General features: G+C 51.4%; 1 protein-coding gene across 2 annotated transcripts; it reads right to left on the reverse strand.

Moving 5' to 3' along the window:
* Positions 1-66: 66 nt before the first annotated feature.
* Positions 67-16,415, reverse strand: GPR157 (G protein-coupled receptor 157). 2 transcript variants are annotated; one of them, XM_039563888.1, is made up of 6 exons: positions 12,577-16,415; positions 11,945-12,449; positions 5,976-6,189; positions 4,551-4,745; positions 3,056-3,312; positions 67-835 (listed from the first exon to the last, which is right to left on the reverse strand). In XM_039563888.1, exons 1-5 carry the CDS (start codon positions 13,025-13,027, stop codon positions 3,091-3,093), a joined length of 1,587 nt encoding a protein of 528 aa, XP_039419822.1. In that variant the 5' UTR covers positions 13,028-16,415; the 3' UTR covers positions 67-835; positions 3,056-3,090. The 2 variants fall into 2 exon arrangements, with proteins under 2 accessions (XP_039419822.1, XP_039419823.1); XM_039563889.1 differs by having other exon boundaries at positions 11,945-12,838.
* Positions 16,416-17,744: the final 1,329 nt, after the last annotated feature.

Genomic DNA, 17,744 nt, shown 5'->3' on the forward strand with positions numbered 1-17,744 from the left:
GCGGCTCTGGAACCAAGAACCAACCCAGATCCTGTTCTTGCTGCACGAATGCAATGCTGGGCAGCGTCCTGGTGAAGAAACAGAACTTTATTTTGTAAAACTTGGAGAAAATACTTAAAAACCAAGCAAGTGAGGAGCTGTGAATAAGGCAAAACATTATCTCCGAACAGCAAACAAAGCCCCATGCCCTCCCCAGTCCGATACAACACTCCCAAGGCACGGACAAAGCAGAGCACCTCTGGGGCTCAGAGCCAGGCTCCGTCCTGCTCCTGGCAGGGGCTGTCCCTGGGGGTACATCCCGATATCCCTGAGCACCAAGGGAGCCTGGAGGGCTCCGATTCCCTCAGGAGATGCCCCCGTGCTGCCACCACAGACAGCGGCCCCCAACCACCGAGGAGCAGGGATAAACCATCCAGAGGAACCGTCTGTCCAGCACCAGCTCAAACCAAACTTGTCAGCACGGTGCTGCCCACGTTCAGGCGAAGAGCAGGAGCCAGGCTGGGGCTCCCGGGAAGGCTCACACCCCACGACTGAAGTCCATGCCCAGGACAGTCGGTCCAGCAGCTCCTCGAGTTTTCCCCACGGTGTTTGTTCACCTCAGAACTCACCACACATCGGCCTCAAAAACCCCAAAGCAAAACCCCAAACAAGTTTTTACAGTGGAGGGTGAGGGGAAGGAAGGGAGATAAACCAGGAAACCGGAGTACAGCTTGTCGCAGAGCATCCTGAGCACAGCTGAAGAGCAAAGGCTGGGACCTCTCCTTGGCTCAGCCTCTCCAGCGGCGCTTTCCCCGGGCTGTAGCTCCCTCTGTGGGGCTCTGGCTCCATCCCGCACCTGCACAGAACCAGGCACAGTCACGCTCCGGGGCTGTCCCAGCGCCCCGCAGCCCGGGCACGCTTTGCCCTGGCCCAGGAGAGCGGGCTGGCTGCAGGGATGTCACCTCGCAGCAGCTCAACAGGCACAGCCTGGCACCCCAACCTCAGCCCCTCCTGCTAAAATCCCCCCGCCCATGGTGACAGGGAGGAGGTCAGGGACACCTTCAGAGCCAGCTGAGGCACCTCCCCTGCACTCACACCTGGTGTGGGGACAGAGGGGGCCCTGCCAGGAGCAGCCGGGCACTTCCACACCCCTTCCCTGCTCTTCCTCCTCTGTTTGCATTTAGGCTGCCCTCAGCTGCAGTGTTAGGAACCACAGACGTTTCTGAGAGGTTTTCTGTTGGCTGCTCTCCTCTCTCTGGCCTCTCTGATCTGAGGATGTCAGAGATGTCCCAGACTTTCCCCATGTGTGTCAGTGCAGGTGCTGCAGCCCAGAGCTGGTGTTCGCAGCCCAGCGCTTCCCTGAACCCCTGGAGCTGGAAATGTGACCCTGGCACATTCCTCCTAAAGCATTTCTCAGAGCTCTGTAATGGAAAAAGGCAAACTGACAACATGGGATCTGTTTTGATTTTTTTTTGGTGTTGTTTTTTCTGCTGTTTTGTTTTCCCTTAAGCCAAGTTGGTGACAATTTTACTTTTTCTCTTCAGGGCTGGCTCCAAAAAAACTGAATATAGCATAATACTAAGCTAGATAAAATTAAAGAATTTCTATCCTACTTTTCTGCAAGAAGTTTAACACAGCTCCTCTTTCCAAGCCTTGTGGGATTCACGAGAGGTTGAGCTATCAAGGTTTCTATTTAGCTTTTAGAAGTTTTAAAAAGCTTTTTGAAAGGAGAAAAAAACCTCTTGAAGTCATCTGTGGCAAAAATAAGATGCTTCCAGCTACCTTTCAAAGACTCCAGGGATGCTGAGAAGCAGGGCCATTCAGCAGCCCCATGAAATTGGGCTCATGAGCTCTTGAGGACACCCCACGTTTACACAGCCTGTGCACAATAGGGCTTAAATATACTAATAAAATTACAAAGTTAATGCCAAGGCTTCAGGAAATAGCAGGACTCACCTCTGCCCACAGTCCCCTAGGACTCTGCGCCACGTAACTGTGCTGCCTGCTGTAAACTTGACTAACATGGGCCAATAAAGCAGCTTTGGAACAGCTGGGGGCCTGCAGCTGCCCTCCCTCCCCAGACAGCTCACGAGGCTCCTGTTCCCTTTGCAAAAACCTCTTCTACAAATTAAAAATGTCAGCTGATGACAAATAAAAAGTCCTTTGGTTTTTTGAGCCGTGTGGTCTGGGAGGAGGAGAAACAGGTGTATGGAGAGAGGTCTGCCATTCCCAACAGCCTGCCTTCTTCCCAGACTCTGATTCCTGCCATGCCCCACGGCCCAGATGGGCATCCTGCCCTCCAGACTCACCCTTTGGACTGAGTGTGAGCTGCAGGGTGAGTACAAAAGTGCCCTTTCATAGCAGGTTTCACACTCTGCCTGAAGAGACAGCACATGCCAGCACATCCATCTGAGCAGCCACGACAGCTGCTCTGGGTTTTACCTCCTTCAGCTGCACTCTGGGACTGCAAAGAGCTCTATCAATATCTGATTCACAGACAGGAGCCCACATTAAGTTTGACACCCCTATAAATTCTGCCATGATCACTCCTGAGGTCGAGCTCCAGGAAGCGAGGTGCTTACACAAATAGACCAATCCAAGGATCCTGCACCTGCAGTGAAGAGCTTCTGGCAATTTTTTTGCTCCCAGACACTTTCTAGGCAAGCTTGGGTGAATCACTTCCCCTCTGTCCCCCTCTATGATGATGGCAGCAGGGGCTGCCATCTGCTTGTGGGGAACTTGGGGCCCTGAACAGCTGATCTGTGCAGTACTGACGAAATGTGTGTGCATGTGGCATTTCACACTAAAAACAGACACCAATTCCTCTTCAGTTTTGACTGGTGTCCTGTCCTTGTGGGCCAGACAGCCCTGCAGTTTAGTTCCTCGTTTTGCAGGCTCGAGGAACAGCTCAGAGGGAAAGGAGCAGAGCAGTTCTGTGAATGGTTTGGGAGCGTGATGGGGGCTGCAGAGTCAGTCAGGGACCCCCCAGAGCAGCAGCAGAAGCCCCCTGTCACTGTTCCCAGCCCTCAGATCTGTGCAGGCAGGGCAGGAGGAAAGGCTCACTCTGGGTTTTTACCATAAGAGAAGGAATCAGCAGCAGACAGAGGCAGCTCAGGTGCTGGAGAGCAGCGGCTTCGTCTGTTCGGGGCCGGGCACATCCTTGTCCTTGTGGGGCTGTGGGCGCTGCCAGGAGCTGTTGGATCCCTGCACAGGCCAGTCCAGCTCGTCACAGTGACCACAGCAAAGGAGGGAGAGCAGCCGAGCCCGGACCACCCGTGTGCACAGCACGAACATGATGCAGTTGGCTCCTCCTTGGAACGTGTTTCCAATTCCCTGCAAAGGCAGGAAAGGAATCACCCAGGGCTGCTCCCACGGGCACCCCCAGAGAGGAGCAAACACCGCGTCAGAGCAGCTGCAGTCCTGACAGTCACCGACTTCGACCTCAACGACAACAACAAATTCCGAAAAATGAGCTTTCTTTTTCCCAAAAAGCACCCGAAAGCAGACCAGGGGGCTGTTGCGGGCCGGCACCGGTGTCGGGCAGCAGCAGGCTGAGCCCTGCTGGAGGACAGCCAGGCAGCACTCCCACCGGAGCTGCTTTCCCTGCCGGCTGCGGGCCCTGGCCCTCCCTGCCAGCGCAGCTTTCCCCTGCAGCCGCCAGATGCTGCTGGAGCAGCTCCTGCCCGGAGCTGCTGCTGCTGCTGCTCTTGCAACCCTCCATCCTGCCAAAGAAAGGGATACTGAGAGCACCAAACCCATCTCTCCCTCCCAGCTCTTGCAACCCTCCATCCTGCCAAAAACAGGGATACTGCAAGCACCAAACCCTTCTCATCCTGCCAAAGAAAGGGATACTGCGAGCACCAAACCCTTCTCTCCCTCCCAGCTCTTGCAACTCTCCATCCTGCCAAAGAAAGGGGATACTGCGAGCACCAAACCCATCTCTCCCTCCCAGCTCTTGCAACTCTCCATCCTGCCAAAAACAGGGATACTGCGAGCACCAAACCCTTCTCTCCCTCCCAGCTCTTGCAACCCTCCATCCTGCCAAAAAAAAGGGATACTGCAAGCACCAAACCCTTCTCATCCTGCCAAAAAAGGGGATACTGCGAGCACCAAACCCTTCTCTCCCTCCCAGCTCTTGCAACTCTCCATCCTGCCAAAGAAAGGGATACTGAGAGCACCAAACCCATCTCTCCCTCCCAGCTCTTGCAACCCTCCATCCTGCCAAAAACAGGGATACTGCAAGCACCAAACCCTTCTCATCCTGCCAAAAACAGGGATACTGCGAGCACCAAACCCTTCTCTCCCTCCCAGCTCTTGCAACTCTCCATCCTGCCAAAAAAAGGGGATACTGCGAGCACCAAACCCTTTTCATCCTACCAAAAAAGGGGATACTGCGAGCACCAAACCCTTCTCTCCCTCCCAGCTCTTGCAACTCTCCATCCTGCCAAAAAAAGGGGATACTGCGAGCACCAAACCCTTTTCATCCTACCAAAAAAGGGGATACTGCGAGCACCAAACCCTTCTCTCCCTCCCAGGCACCCCCCTGGATGCGTTTGCTGGCAAACACTCACGTGCAGGACAACCAGGACGGAGTTCTGCACGGCGGGGGAGTTGCAGAGGGTCAGGATGAACCGCACTGTGCTCCAGATGCGGAGGAAGATGAAGATGACGGGGATGAGGATGAGCTTCTTGTCTGCTATGGAGGTGCGGGGCTGCAGGGCCGGGGCTCCCGGGAGGATGGGCCGATACTCGGAGAGCGCGGCGTGCTGCGGGGAGCGGGGAGACAAGGACGTGAGCAGAGCCTACAGTCATGGGACCCCGGCCCCAGGGGCTCCTGCCAGAGCAAACTGGATCCCTGAGCCCTGCAGGAGGGTAACAGGGGCACAGCTGTGAGCAGCAGCCACACTCTGCCTTCGGAAACACAAACATTCCTGCTGCGGCCAAGGAGCGACAGCCCAGGAGGCTCCGTGTGCTGCTGCCCTGAACCCCCAGATCCCCGAGGAGAGAACAGGGGCAGCTGCCTGCCCTCAGCACTGCTCCCAGAGTGGGGTGGGGAGGGACAGCAGCGTGCCCAGGAATCCCTGGCACAGGCAGCAGCCCGGCCGGGCAGGGTCAGGTTTCCAGGAGGTCACGCTGCTATCTCTGACCACGGCCGGGACAGCGTGTCCTGCCTGCTGCACGTCAGGTGATGCTGACAGGCACCAGCAAACTCTCCCCGGCTCCCCTTCCCTTCCCAGGACGCTGGGGCTGCTGGAAACTGCCTCACTCTTCCACCTCCTCTGCAGGATCCTGCCCTAAGCAGGGCTGTGTTCATCCTCAGCACCGCCACAGCTGCACCACAAGCAGAGGCAGAAATTTCCAGAAGGGCATCTCTCCACACGGGGGGCTTTTTTCCCTAACACAACCCAGAGAAAAAAGGAAACTCTGGGTGCAGCTCCTTCTGCCACTCTCATCTGGATCTGTCTGCTGTGCAAATGCTGTCCTAGATGCCTGGATTTTGTGTGTTCACAAGGAACAGCAACAACTGAACCTCTGAATTCCAAACCCCTGCTAGGACAGGGAGTCTCCTCTGTGGCGTCCAAAGCCATCCAGTGCCTGGACTCCCAAATGGAGCTTTAAGCTCCAGTACAAAATAAATTCATAAACACAAACTTTCGTTGGAGATACTAAAAGGACTGAGGTTTGAGAATTCCAATCTTGGTACAAGTGGAACTGCGGAAAACTGATTAAAGCTGAATTTGTCCTTCACATTGTGTTTCAGTTCTTACTGTAGCATTGAACATTTCCCTCATGAACATCCCACATCCCTGCTCGTTTTCAAAGGGCTTTTACATCCTGCTTGTGCTAAGTCACTGTGTGATGGTGCTGCTGGATCGGGGCACTGCTTCTCCCAGGGGTGGGGACATTTCAGTGTCATGAAGCAGCTCCTGCCTGTGCAGCTGCTAAACAAGGAGCAAAGAGCATGGGGGGATGGAATCACCCAGCAGAATACTCACTGCTCTGTTAATGTGCTTCTTGATGAGGATGTAGAGCACTGGCAGGGTCACATAGGCCAGGATCTCCCAGACCTTCCCCGTCAGCAGCATCCACAGGAGCCGATCCTCAGCATCCAGGTTGACCCAGCACCAGCCCACAGAAACATTGGAGGCGTCGTAGCCGATCTTCTTCAGAGCCACAGCCGCCACCGTGATGGCCAGGGGGACACCCCAGCTGAGGGGGGGACACAGAGAACGAGGTTAAGCCAAGAACATCCTCAGCTGAGCCCCCCACACCTCGGGAAATGGGTGGCAGAGCCAGGGATTCTTCCCCAGCCAGGATTCCAGTGCTTATCCCAGACCATCGGCGCTGCTGCAGCAGGTGAGGGCAAGTGGCAAACAGGCAGTGTATGAACGAGGACTGCAAATCCACCTCCTGGGGACCCTCTGTGGGAATGTGGAGCCCCAGCCCCGAAGGGCAGAGGTGCAGTGATGTGCTGCACTCCCCCCTGGCCTGCACAGGGTGCAGCCAGGGCAGCAGCACCCAGCCCACCTCCTGCCCTTCTCCCACTCCCTCCTGGACTCAGGGAGGTTGAGGATCTGACAAGGCCAGGGCACTGTAAAATGTGATTTTCCTGCAGGACTCAGCCAGCTGATCCCGAGCTTTCCGAGCACAAGCAGCCAAGTCCCACCTTCTGATTCCAAAGTGAAACTCAGCACACAAAGAAGTCCACAGCTTCATTCCATCAGTGGTTTGTTTGTTTGTTTGTTTGCTTTTAAGTGAAGGTGTAGTCAGTATTTTGGGAGCAAAAGTATAATTTCTGAAGGACAAAGAGCCAGGGAAAAATACTGGCAGTAACAGCAAAAAGCCAAGAAAGCAACGAGGAGCCACACTCACACAACTTGGAGCTGTGACTTTGGCTTCTCACTTGACAGCAGAGTCAAATACAGGGAAGCATTTAGAAGAAAAATAACTGTGGTGACACATAAATTAAGTCACTCAGCAGTGTAGGCTGCCCACAAGAAACCACGAGGAAGAACAGAAAAATCCCACCAGCCCAAACAAAAATTACACCACAACAGTGCCCTGCATCCAGCTGAATGTGTCACCTGCCCTCCCCACAGCCACCCTGGAGAGAGGGATGGGGGCCACAGCTCCAATAAAGGACACAAATGCTCAGAGTGCTCAGACTGAGCTTCCAGCATAACCCTCCTGGTCTCGCCAGGTGCAGAGAAAACAAATTCATGACTGTCTTGCTCTCATACAGTCTTCCACTGACAGCCTGGAGCAGCTGCAGGGAGCATGGGAAGGATCTTGCCCCCAAAAATCAGTCTCAGAGACACCAGGCTATGCAGGCAAACAGCAGTTGCCTTGACCAAATTATCTGCAATTCCATAGCCAGCAGGGGCCTTGACCAGATTATCTGAAAGTCCATAGCCCAGCTGTAAAATCAGAGATAATCCCATGATATTAGATTTCAAAAATACCCCATTTCCTACTCTTAAACAATGTCTGGATTCACCAACTCATGAAAGAACCAAATGTAAATATAATACTGTAAAAAAATTCAGAGTCAACTCTTCAGCACATTTAGAACATTTTGTCTCAAGGTTCAGCTCAGAACAGGCAGTGCTAATCCAAGCCAGTGCTGTTATTTAAGGACAGTTGTGCTGCAGGAAGCCCTCCCCACTCTGTTATCAGAGCAGACTTTCTAAAAACATCCCAAACGTCACCACCACCATGAAAGTTTCCACACAATTCACGAGTCATTTTGGTTAAACTGGCAATTTCTCAGAAAACAACTGCACATGCAAAGCCATTCCATTCTCAGCACTCCTGGAAGAACTGAGCACTAAGGTAAAGAATTCAAGAGAAATGGCACTTCCTTAGAGAAACCATTTTAAGGCACACAGGCACCAAGAAAAAGGAAGTGAATTTAAAAACGCATTTGCCTAAATAATGATCTCAACAGTGACCTGAAAGAGAATTAAGACAAAACCAGGTGAAATTATGGTGTGTGGATGTAAGACAGGACAGTGTAAGTACAGACACAGAGAGGCCACAGGAGGCAATAACACACCACTGAGCAAGGGACTTAAAACCCTTCAGGAGATAACTGGTGAAAGGAAGAATAGAACTGCTGCATTAACAGGCAGTAAATTTTCACTGGAATAGCATTCTGGGATCAGATGGATATTTACCACTAATACCAAGCACAAAGGATTACCAACAAAATGAAATTAGAAAGGATCTAGAAAGGAATCAGACATTTCCGTGAACTTCAGCTCCATTTCAGCAGACTGGAAAGGAGAACTGAGACTGGTGATCTGGTTGTTCTTAAGAGCTCCTAAATGACAGATTCAGGAGGGCTGCAAAACGTCAATGCTGTTACTGAACCAGGAGAATGCAGGAACTGAAGAATCAGGATTCATCACCCAAGGTGTGAGTAAGGCCTGGAATAAAAAGGATCCAAGATCACAGAGAGGCAGAAATATTCCTCTGAGCCCCAAAGAGCAATTATGTAGGCTGGGCCTCTCCAAAGCACACCTGGATCTAGGCACAGTGTGGGAGAGAAAGGAAAACGATTCCTCCTTTCTGTAGAAAGGCTGGAAATCCCACCTGTAAGGCAGACACAACCGTACTTATTCCTTCAATACAGCTCCTGACCATCTGTGAATTAAGAAATCATCCAACCCAGCATATCTTTGCACAGTCATACCAAAACAAGGCAAGGCGAGGACCCTTCAGTTCCAGCAGTGTTCACCTCGACTTGTCCTGGTCTTCTTGGGTCAGATTGCTCAATAACCACGTTTTGATTTATGCTGCACAGCTGCTTTTTCCTCCCTGGAGGCTCTCAGAAGCAGGTGATTTGCTGTCACCTGCCTGCACAGGTTAGACGAGGAGCCATCCTGCCAGCAGGCCTGCAGGCAGTTCCTTCAGGGGACAGGAATTTTTACTCTGTGAGGAGTGAAAAATCAGGCTCCTGGATATCCCAGCCAGTTCCAGGAAGGAGCTCTGAGCACACATTGTAACCAGAATTCCAAATCTGCCCCAGTTTAATCCTGCAGGAGGCAGCCCATCAAGGGCTGAGATGAACAGTGCAGCAGTGCATGAAATGACCCCAGGCACTCGATGAGCATGCATGGTTATAAATGTAAATACATATATAAACACGTATATTTTAATATAAAAGCATGCATATGTTATAGATACATATATTTTTTAAAGTAAGTATATTTATGCTTATAATGATCTGCACAGCCTGATCATGAAATGAAAACCCTTCAAACATTGGCAGCAATTGGTATCAAAAGCCAAGCAGGAAACAATGCCAAGGTGGGTTCTGTCTGTCTGCTCCATTCCTCACCCCAAGTTTGGATCAACTTCTCTGACAACAAAGGTGATGTTACCCAACCAGAGGACGCCTGACACCTGGAAATTCAGGAGCAGTGAGGCAGCCTGGTCGTTTGCACTCTGGATGCCAGAACTCACATTTCACAGCTACGTAATTATTTCCAAAGCTGATGCAGGCTGGTTTTCAAAGCTCATCCGAGATCAACAAGTTTAAAACCAAAGCAGAGGCTGCAGCTCTCCAGCCTGGAATTGGTGGATGTGTTACCACAGGAATCCCTGTGGCACAAACCTGTCTGACAGGTCCGATCCACTGTGACATCCTGACTTCCCTCAGGAAAATTTCGGGTACTGACTTCCAACATGTATTTAGTCAGCTCCACTCAGCTAAAGAATCAGGAGTCTCTGGTTAGAGCCAACATTAACCAAGTACTCGTCTTTACAAGCACTTTGCCCTTAGGAGCTTGTGAAGAACAGGGAACCTGCCTGACAGAACTCCATCCTGCCTTGGGTCCCTCCCAAAGGTGTCTGGGGATGACTCTCACCCCATGGTCCCTGCATGGCTCTACTGGCAACCTACAAAGCTAGGAAGGGAAAAAAATTCCAGGTTCTTGCCTAGGCTAAAATACTGGAAATTTAACTTTAAATCCTTAAATGCATCTTCCTTTGCCAAGTTCCCTTTTGCTCTAAACAGCTCTCCCTCACCCACCCCTTGCAACTCACATACAAAAAGACACTCTCCATACACTGCTTGAAGCAGTTCTACTTGCGTGGTTCTAACAGATTTTTAGCCCACCAGCACCACAGCCAGGGGACCCTGAAATGCTGGAAAGGGTGAGAGGGAGCCATCTCCAAGCATTATGTCTGGAATTTTATTTCTCAGGTAACTGAGATAACAATAAAGGTGCAGGGAAGGAAAGCAGGATGATGTGTCACGAGGGGATAGGCAGGGAACACGTCCTCGCTTGTTTTCTCTGGCTTTTCAGACAGATCATAAAGCAGAAGCAGCTTTAAACACTGGCTCTGCACAGAACAGGAGGCATTTACAAAGCAGAACCTGATCAGAGGTGCTCAGTAGCCTTTAAAAGGAGCAAGTGGTGCTGATCAATTCCAAGGACTGAAGGTGGCATTTCATTTTCATTGTGAAGAACTGAACATAAACCTAACAAATTCACCCAGAAGCAGCTCAGTTTGAGCATCTCTCCCTCCGTGTCAGGGGTTAGAGCGATCTTCCAGGATTTCTAGTTTTTAGAGATTGCACCAGCGCTGTTTCAGTGGCTCTGTTCTTTCCACGCTTGGTAGCTTGGTAATGCTGAGGAGCATTAAACCAGATGGAGAAACTGAAGTACAGACAAAAGCCACACAGGCAATTAGCAGACAGGAAAATTACAAACAGGCCAGATTTGCCTGAGCTCTTTGATGTGCCTGATGGAGCCAGAATGCCCAGGAAGGAGTCAGACTTGTTTTTAACATCCATTAAGCGACACGTGGCTCTTTACCAGCACCCCGTCCTCACCACAGCTCTCAGAGTGCAACTCTCTATTTACTGGAGATGAAATAACCTCAAAACCCTTCCACTGCATCTTCCCTCAGCTTCACCACCACCCTGGTGTGCCAGGGCCATGTGCAGTCCCCTCAGGCTCCCTCACACTGCCCCTGCTATCAAGCAGCAATTCCAACAGGCAGGGCAGGAGTTGAAGTTCTCCCTGGTTCACACTCAGCCTCAAAGTCTCTCTCTGGCCTCACCTGGACTCAGCTCTAGTTCAGTCATCTGCCAAACGATGCTGTTTGAAACTCAAAGATGACAAATATTTGACTAAGAAACCTAAGAAAATTCTGTACTTGTCCTGAGGGCTTTTTTTCCTTTTAAACCAGATCACTCCTCATAATTTATTGCAAAAGCTTGGCAACACAGAGGACTAAAGGATCACTGTTTTGCTCAGTGTGGACGTAGCACATGATTCCACAAGCTCCAATTGCATAATGAAAGCCTTTACTAAACATGATGTGGAAAATCAGCGCCCTAAATAGCAGAAACTGAGACATAAAGCTACGCTGTGGTCTGGTTTGTCTTGCTTTCAATCAAACATGCCAAAACAGCCTTCCGAGTGCTTTTCTAGCAGTTTCATCACTTGTAGACAACATTGTCCTATGAGTATGGAACTACAGCAACCTGCCTGCGGAGAGGGGAAGGATCCACGGGCCAGGCTGACAGGGGGAAGTTGGGGACCCATGGAAACAGATCCCAACCACGGAAGCTTGGGCAGCAGCAGACAGGTATCACAGACACAAGTTTTGTTACATTATTTCTAGAACATCAAAGCAGACTGGAGGGAAAGCAGAAGCCAGGATTTTCAGTCATTAGAACTTGCCAGAGGTTTTTCTAAGTGACCTTGAACAAAGAATTTTTAACTTTTCCATGTCTCCAACCCTTCACTTGGGGAGGGAAAGGGGATACAAACAGGGTCGGTTAGTTAAAAGACAGCAAAATCCCTGTTGAAAAGGAATTTGAGAGGAAGAAGAGGAGAAGAAAAGCACAGAAACTCAAGCGACACCCGAGGCTCCATCCCGAGCGGAGCACACGGCAGGAGGGGGGTGCCCGGGGTCCCAGCCGGCAGCAGCAGCTCACAGCACCCACCTCACGGCGTGGAAGCACCAGAGCAAGCCCGTGCCCGTGGGCGAGCCCCTGACGATGGTGAGGTAGAGGTAGAGGGCGATGGCCATGGTCCAGAAGAAGGAGCTGGTGTTGGCGAAGGTGGACAGGGCGCCCTGCAGCACGCAGTCCCACGAGGTGCGCTCGAAGTCCTGCAGCACCCCGTAGAAGTAGGAGAGGGCCGAGAGCAGGTCCGCCAGGGACAGGTAGAGCAGCAGCTGCCGCGGCCGCGTCCGCAGCTCCGGCCACTGCGCGTGGGTGCAGAGCAGCAGCGCGGAGCCCACGCAGGACAGCGCGCACGACACCAGCACGGCCCCGCGCTCGGCCGCGAACAGCGGCGTGGGGGGCAGCGGGGCGGCCATGGCCCGGCCCGAGCCGGGGGACAGCGGGGAGGAGCGAGGGGACAGCGGAGAGGAGCGAGGGGACAGCGGAGAGGAGCGAGGGGACAGCGCGATGCAGCCCGCGGGACGGGCGCGCTCTGTCCGGAGCGACCGGAGCGCTCTGTCCGCGGTGCCCGGAGCGCTCTGCCGGAGTGCCCGGCCCGCAGTGCCCGGAGCGCTCTGCCGGAGTGACCGGAGCCCTCTGTCCGGAGTGCCCTGTCCGCGGTGCCCGGAGCGCTCTGCCGGAGTGACCGGAGCCCTCTGTCCGGAGTGCCCTGTCCGCAGTGCCCGGAGCGCTCTGCCGGAGTGACCGGAGCGCTCTGTCCGGAGCCGCGGGACCGGCTGGGAAGGCGAGCGCAGGAGCCGCAGGAGCAGCTCCGGGAGCGGCGGGGCCCGACCCGCCCCCGCCGTCATGTGAGGCCGGGCCGGCCCCTCTGCCCCCGCTCCCGAGGGAATCCCCGCCGGGACCGGGATCGGGATCGGGAGCCGCTCCCGCTGGGGCGCACGGAGCGAACCCACCGCGGCCCCGCAGCCCAGAAAAGCCCTTTTCTCTTTCAATCGAAAAACCCGCCCTGGCCGCCGAGAGCAGCGTCACAGCAGGAAGCGGGACAAATAAACGCCTGGGTTGCTGTCGCCTCCTCTCCTTTACTATCGACACCTCCTTCCCCAAGGACAGCGCACAACTCATCTCCCCTGCTGAGCCAGAGCTGCCGGGATTTATGGACACACACACGAGCACTCAGGGAGTGCTTTCCCCCCCTCCTCTTCAGAGAACTCCCAGGCTGGAATCGTGTCCTTGTTTGCTCCTAACCTGCCGGATCCCTCTGTGGCATCATTCATACTTCACCCCTCTGATGTGAAGAGTGATGTGCTCCGTTTCCGAAGGACAGGGCTGTTGTTTCAGCTGTCTTGTTCTCTCAAATAGTTTAATCATTTCCCAGCCACCCAGCCATGAAGGATTCCCACTGAACTCATCTTTTGACAAGGTTTAGTCTGACCTGTAAAACCAGGTGTCTTAGCCCCACCCAAGCTTCTCCCAGCACCCTGAAGCCAACCTACCACACCCTTGAAAAAACACCTGACAAAAACATCTTTAAGAACTACAAATGATTTCACGTTCTCATAGTACTTTTGGCCATTGTGTCCTTTCAGTTTCACCTTCCCATCTTCCAAACAGAGAGGATTCTCCACATTTTAAATCGCTCAGCCAGTTCTCAAGGAGGATTTCACTAACAAACAGCTCTGCCTTGGCTGCCCTGGGTTGGGTGCCAGTGAAGCCTTTAGAGCTTTATATCAGGTTGATTTAAATCAGTTTTGCCACAGCATGTAAAGGGGTGCCCATGGGTCAGCACCTCACAAATGGAGCATCTTAGAGCTTCCTCCCTGTGCCACCCAAAGACATTCCTGCTGCTCCAGAGAGGCAGCTCCAGGGACAAGTCACACCAAAACCTTTCCTAGAAGACACTGGATAGAACTTCAGAGCCTTTTAAAACTCTCTTCACTAATTCTTCACCTGTACCTAGGCCTGCTGTGCTGCTTCTTGCTCACCTTGATGCACCTTTTGGTTGAAGTTGCTTCCTTTGGAAACAAGATCTTCTTTCAACGTACCTTAATTGCCACCCAGTTAAACTTCTGTCAAGCAGGCTTTGCTTTTTTAGCAATTTATTTTGGAGCCTGATGCCCTCTGCATGTTCTTTATAGAAAAAGGAAGCTGCAGCAACTTGCATTTCCCCCCCACACACAATCTGACACCAATAGCTTTTTTAACTTTATCATTGTTCCAGGCTTTCTTTAGCTACCATCTGACCCCTCAAAAAAACCCCACGAGACAAAGCTTTGTCAAGGCTGCATTCCCAGTTGTTGCTCTTGCACATTTTGGCTTCTTCCTTGTTCCCTGGTTTCCCTTTTCCCCACTTTTATAGCACAGGACCCACCTATCACAGACATCCAGACACACCAGGTCAGCAAACACCCTGGCTGCTGAGTGCTGTTTTATTTTGGGTGATGGATGTGGCTCCACAACACAGCTTAATTAAGTCTTGCCAGATAGAGAATCAAGATAAATCCAGAATTTGCATTTCCACTAACTTGTGGCTGTGATTCAGATACTCCTTTCTCCTCAGTTCTAAAATAGTGGCTTGTCAGGTCATCATAAATTGTGGAAATAAAAAACTGAGAAATGGATCTTTGCCTTAACCATCAGAAACAGCACAGGCAGAGGATTCGAGCATGGTAAGTTTGCACACAGAAGTCACCCCTCAACAGCAGGGCATACTCAGAGTTTGTGCTTCAAAACTGAGCAACAAAAGGCAAATAATTCTTACTGAAGAGTCCCATCACCTTCCATTTTCTCGGCACCTCCACGTGCAAGACATTCAGCATCTCTGTGGCATTCCTGTCACTTGGTGTTGTCACCTCCTCACCGCGGGGCAGGGCAGCAGCTGTCCCTGCCCAAACACACATTCCTCCCTCCAGACCCAAGGAATCTGCAGTTGCCCAGAGAACAGAAATACTTGGAAACTGCCCAAAGACACATCTCAATTCAAAGGCAGCATTGTCTGTAGCTCAGGAATAAAAATCTAAGGAAGTGGCTTGTCATATAGCAACACACACAATGAAAATTCTCCCTTCAGAATTTCACCTTCAGATGCTTTTTACAGCACAGGGAGATAAAGCAACGTGGCATTTGGTGAAAAGACATAGGAAATCTTTTTTAATGACTTGAATTCACCCCACCAACTACTAAAAGAGCTTTCTGACACACAGGCTACACTCTGCATCTTATAAAGCGCTGGTTGAGCTGTAACTACATAAATTTACCTCCACTGTGAGGCAGAATGTACTGACACAGCCTTTTAATTTTTTTTCTCTTTAATGGCTTCTTCAAGTAAAGAAGTTTTTACTTTGCCTTTGCAGCTGGGTAGGAAGCTGGGCTGAGGCACAGCTCTCCATTAACTGGGAACCTGGTCATACGCCTTGGGGCTTTTAAATGATGATTAGGAGCTGAGACCCCACAGCACCTCTGCGTATCACAGGCAGTGCCTTCACAGCGCCTGCTCCTCTCCTGGATTTAGTGCCACATCAGTGAGACACTTTCATCAGAGATGAAGATACTCAGTGGGAAAAGCACATGAGCAGAAGTTCTGCTCTTGCTCTGTTTCACTCCCCTGAAATGCTCAAAGGCCGGCTCTGGGCTCGCCTGGGAGAAGAGTCTGGGCTTCTCCTGAACCATTAAGACACCATCTCACATCCCAGCTTCGGGGCACAGACTGTGAGGAAGAGAAGACTCTGCACCATTTATAGCTGTTTGTTTCTGATATCTAAGCCAGGAGGACCCGAGCTGCCTTTAGCACACTCACTTTAAGGCCACAGATGGAATAACACCCTCTGACTCCCAAGTCCCAGCTGCCAGCATCCCCAGCGTGCCCCCGTGTCCCCAGCCAGCCTCACCACCCACAAGAGGTCACTGCTGGTCCAGGCAAAGGATTCTTTTCCCCATCACCACCGTCCTGCTCCAACCAGCTCTTCTCCACCTCTGATGGACGCAGCTGCCTCTAGCAGCAGCAAAGGGACCTTGGTCACCTTGTTCCGTCCCTGCATCATTCCCACAGATCAGACAGCCCTTTCAAGTAGGAGCCAGGAAAAGAAGCCGAGTCCAGTTTCATTGAACCCATTAAAAAAAAGTAAAAAGCAGATGAGTACTGCAATAACCAGAACCCTTTAATGTTTTAGTTCTCAAACCACCATGCAGCTAATTCCAATCAAGGAAGCCAGAACAACTGCTTCTTACACTCATTAGCTTCTCAGGGCTCAGCCTCAGAACAGTTAAGGCACCCAACTCCCACCCTTCTCAGAGGAATCCAAAATTAAATGCATCCTGCACAAGTTTCCCTGGTACAGACCCTGAGCCCAGCCTGGCTGTGCCCACGCAGGGCACGAGGTCTGTGTGAGACCCCAGCCAGGAGTGAGCAAACCTGAAACAGAGACCTAACTCTGGAATTGCAAAGCAATCTTCAAAAAAAGCCAGCCAAGAGTTTTACCAGCACCTGAGCTCTTCATTTCCAGGAGAACAGGACCATTTTCCTAAGTGCTCACCTGGTCCTTGGGGTCGCTGCACCAGCTGAAAGGGAAGCCGGGGAGCATGGTTAAGGGAAGGCTTCTGAGAGAGGTGAAAATCCTCATGCTTGCCCTTTGTTGCTTTTTCTAGCATGTGACAAAAAAAAAAAAGGTCCACATTTCTTGCACTCCTGGCACAGATTAAGGACCTAATCCTTGATTCATTAACCCCTTCCCTTCCATTCTGGATAGACACTAATACTGACAGCTTTTGATACAGCACTGCTGAGAGACATCCAGGGCTGCTCAGAAAATTCCAGAATGATCACTCAGAGCCTTCAGAACCATCTCTCAGCAGCTGCCCCCTCCAGACACCCTTCTTTAAGGAGATTTAGAAGACCCCCAAGTAAAAAACCCCCAAGGAAATACATTCTCTCTGTATCTACCAAGGAAAACGAGCAGCGAGGCAGGCAGGCAGTTAAAGAGGTGCAGACATTCCGTCTGCTCCGCTCCCACTCTCCTGCAGGAGCCAGATGTGTCACACAATAAAAGCCAACCCAAGGTGCCCTCATGTCATTACACCAACTGAAAATAAATGGAACTAAAGCTAGTTTTAGTTTATCCCAAGTCTTCTGGATACACTAACTGAAAATAAGTTGAATTAAAATTAGTTTTAACTTATTCCCAGTCCTCTGGAATTAGCAAATGCTGTATGAATGAATTCCTATTTTAACCTGATCATGCAAGACCAAACATCATGACTTTACTGCTGCTGCTGCAGGTCAGTACCCCCCTTCTCCTGCCTCCCACCCCTCTGCTGAGGAGCAATAACACAGCACCGAGCCCCCCAAGGCAGCCAGCTCTGCTGCCAGGGCTGAGAGCTGACTCTGGCACCTGAGCTCCTCTCCAACCTGGCTCCTTGGGGCTCCCTGGAGCCTGAAATCCCCTTTAACCAGACCAACACAAGAGGCAGCTCTTGAAGACACACGTCACCCACGCCGAGCGCTCCCCCTCAGGGGCTTTCCTTGCAGCAAGCAGAGATGCTCAGTCATTTTAAACAGTTCCATCAGCACAAAAACGTGTAGTCAGGCTGCAGAGGTGGCACAAGAATTCAAGCCAGCAGCTCTCAAGAAAAAACCACGAGCAATGAGGATGTTTTTGCAGGCAGAATGTAATTAGTGACACTGCTGGAATTAAGCCAGCGACAATCAATGGATTAAAGGATGCTCCAAGTGTTGAGATAGTTATTAATTTCAAATTTAAATTAGGGGATTAATATGGGATATTCCTTCATGCTGCAGCTGTGTGGAGAAAAATAAAGATATTAATATTGTACGTTCATAATGAAA

Source organism: Corvus cornix, chromosome 21, assembly GCF_000738735.6.
Source record: "Corvus cornix cornix isolate S_Up_H32 chromosome 21, ASM73873v5, whole genome shotgun sequence".
NCBI lineage: Eukaryota > Metazoa > Chordata > Aves > Passeriformes > Corvidae > Corvus > Corvus cornix.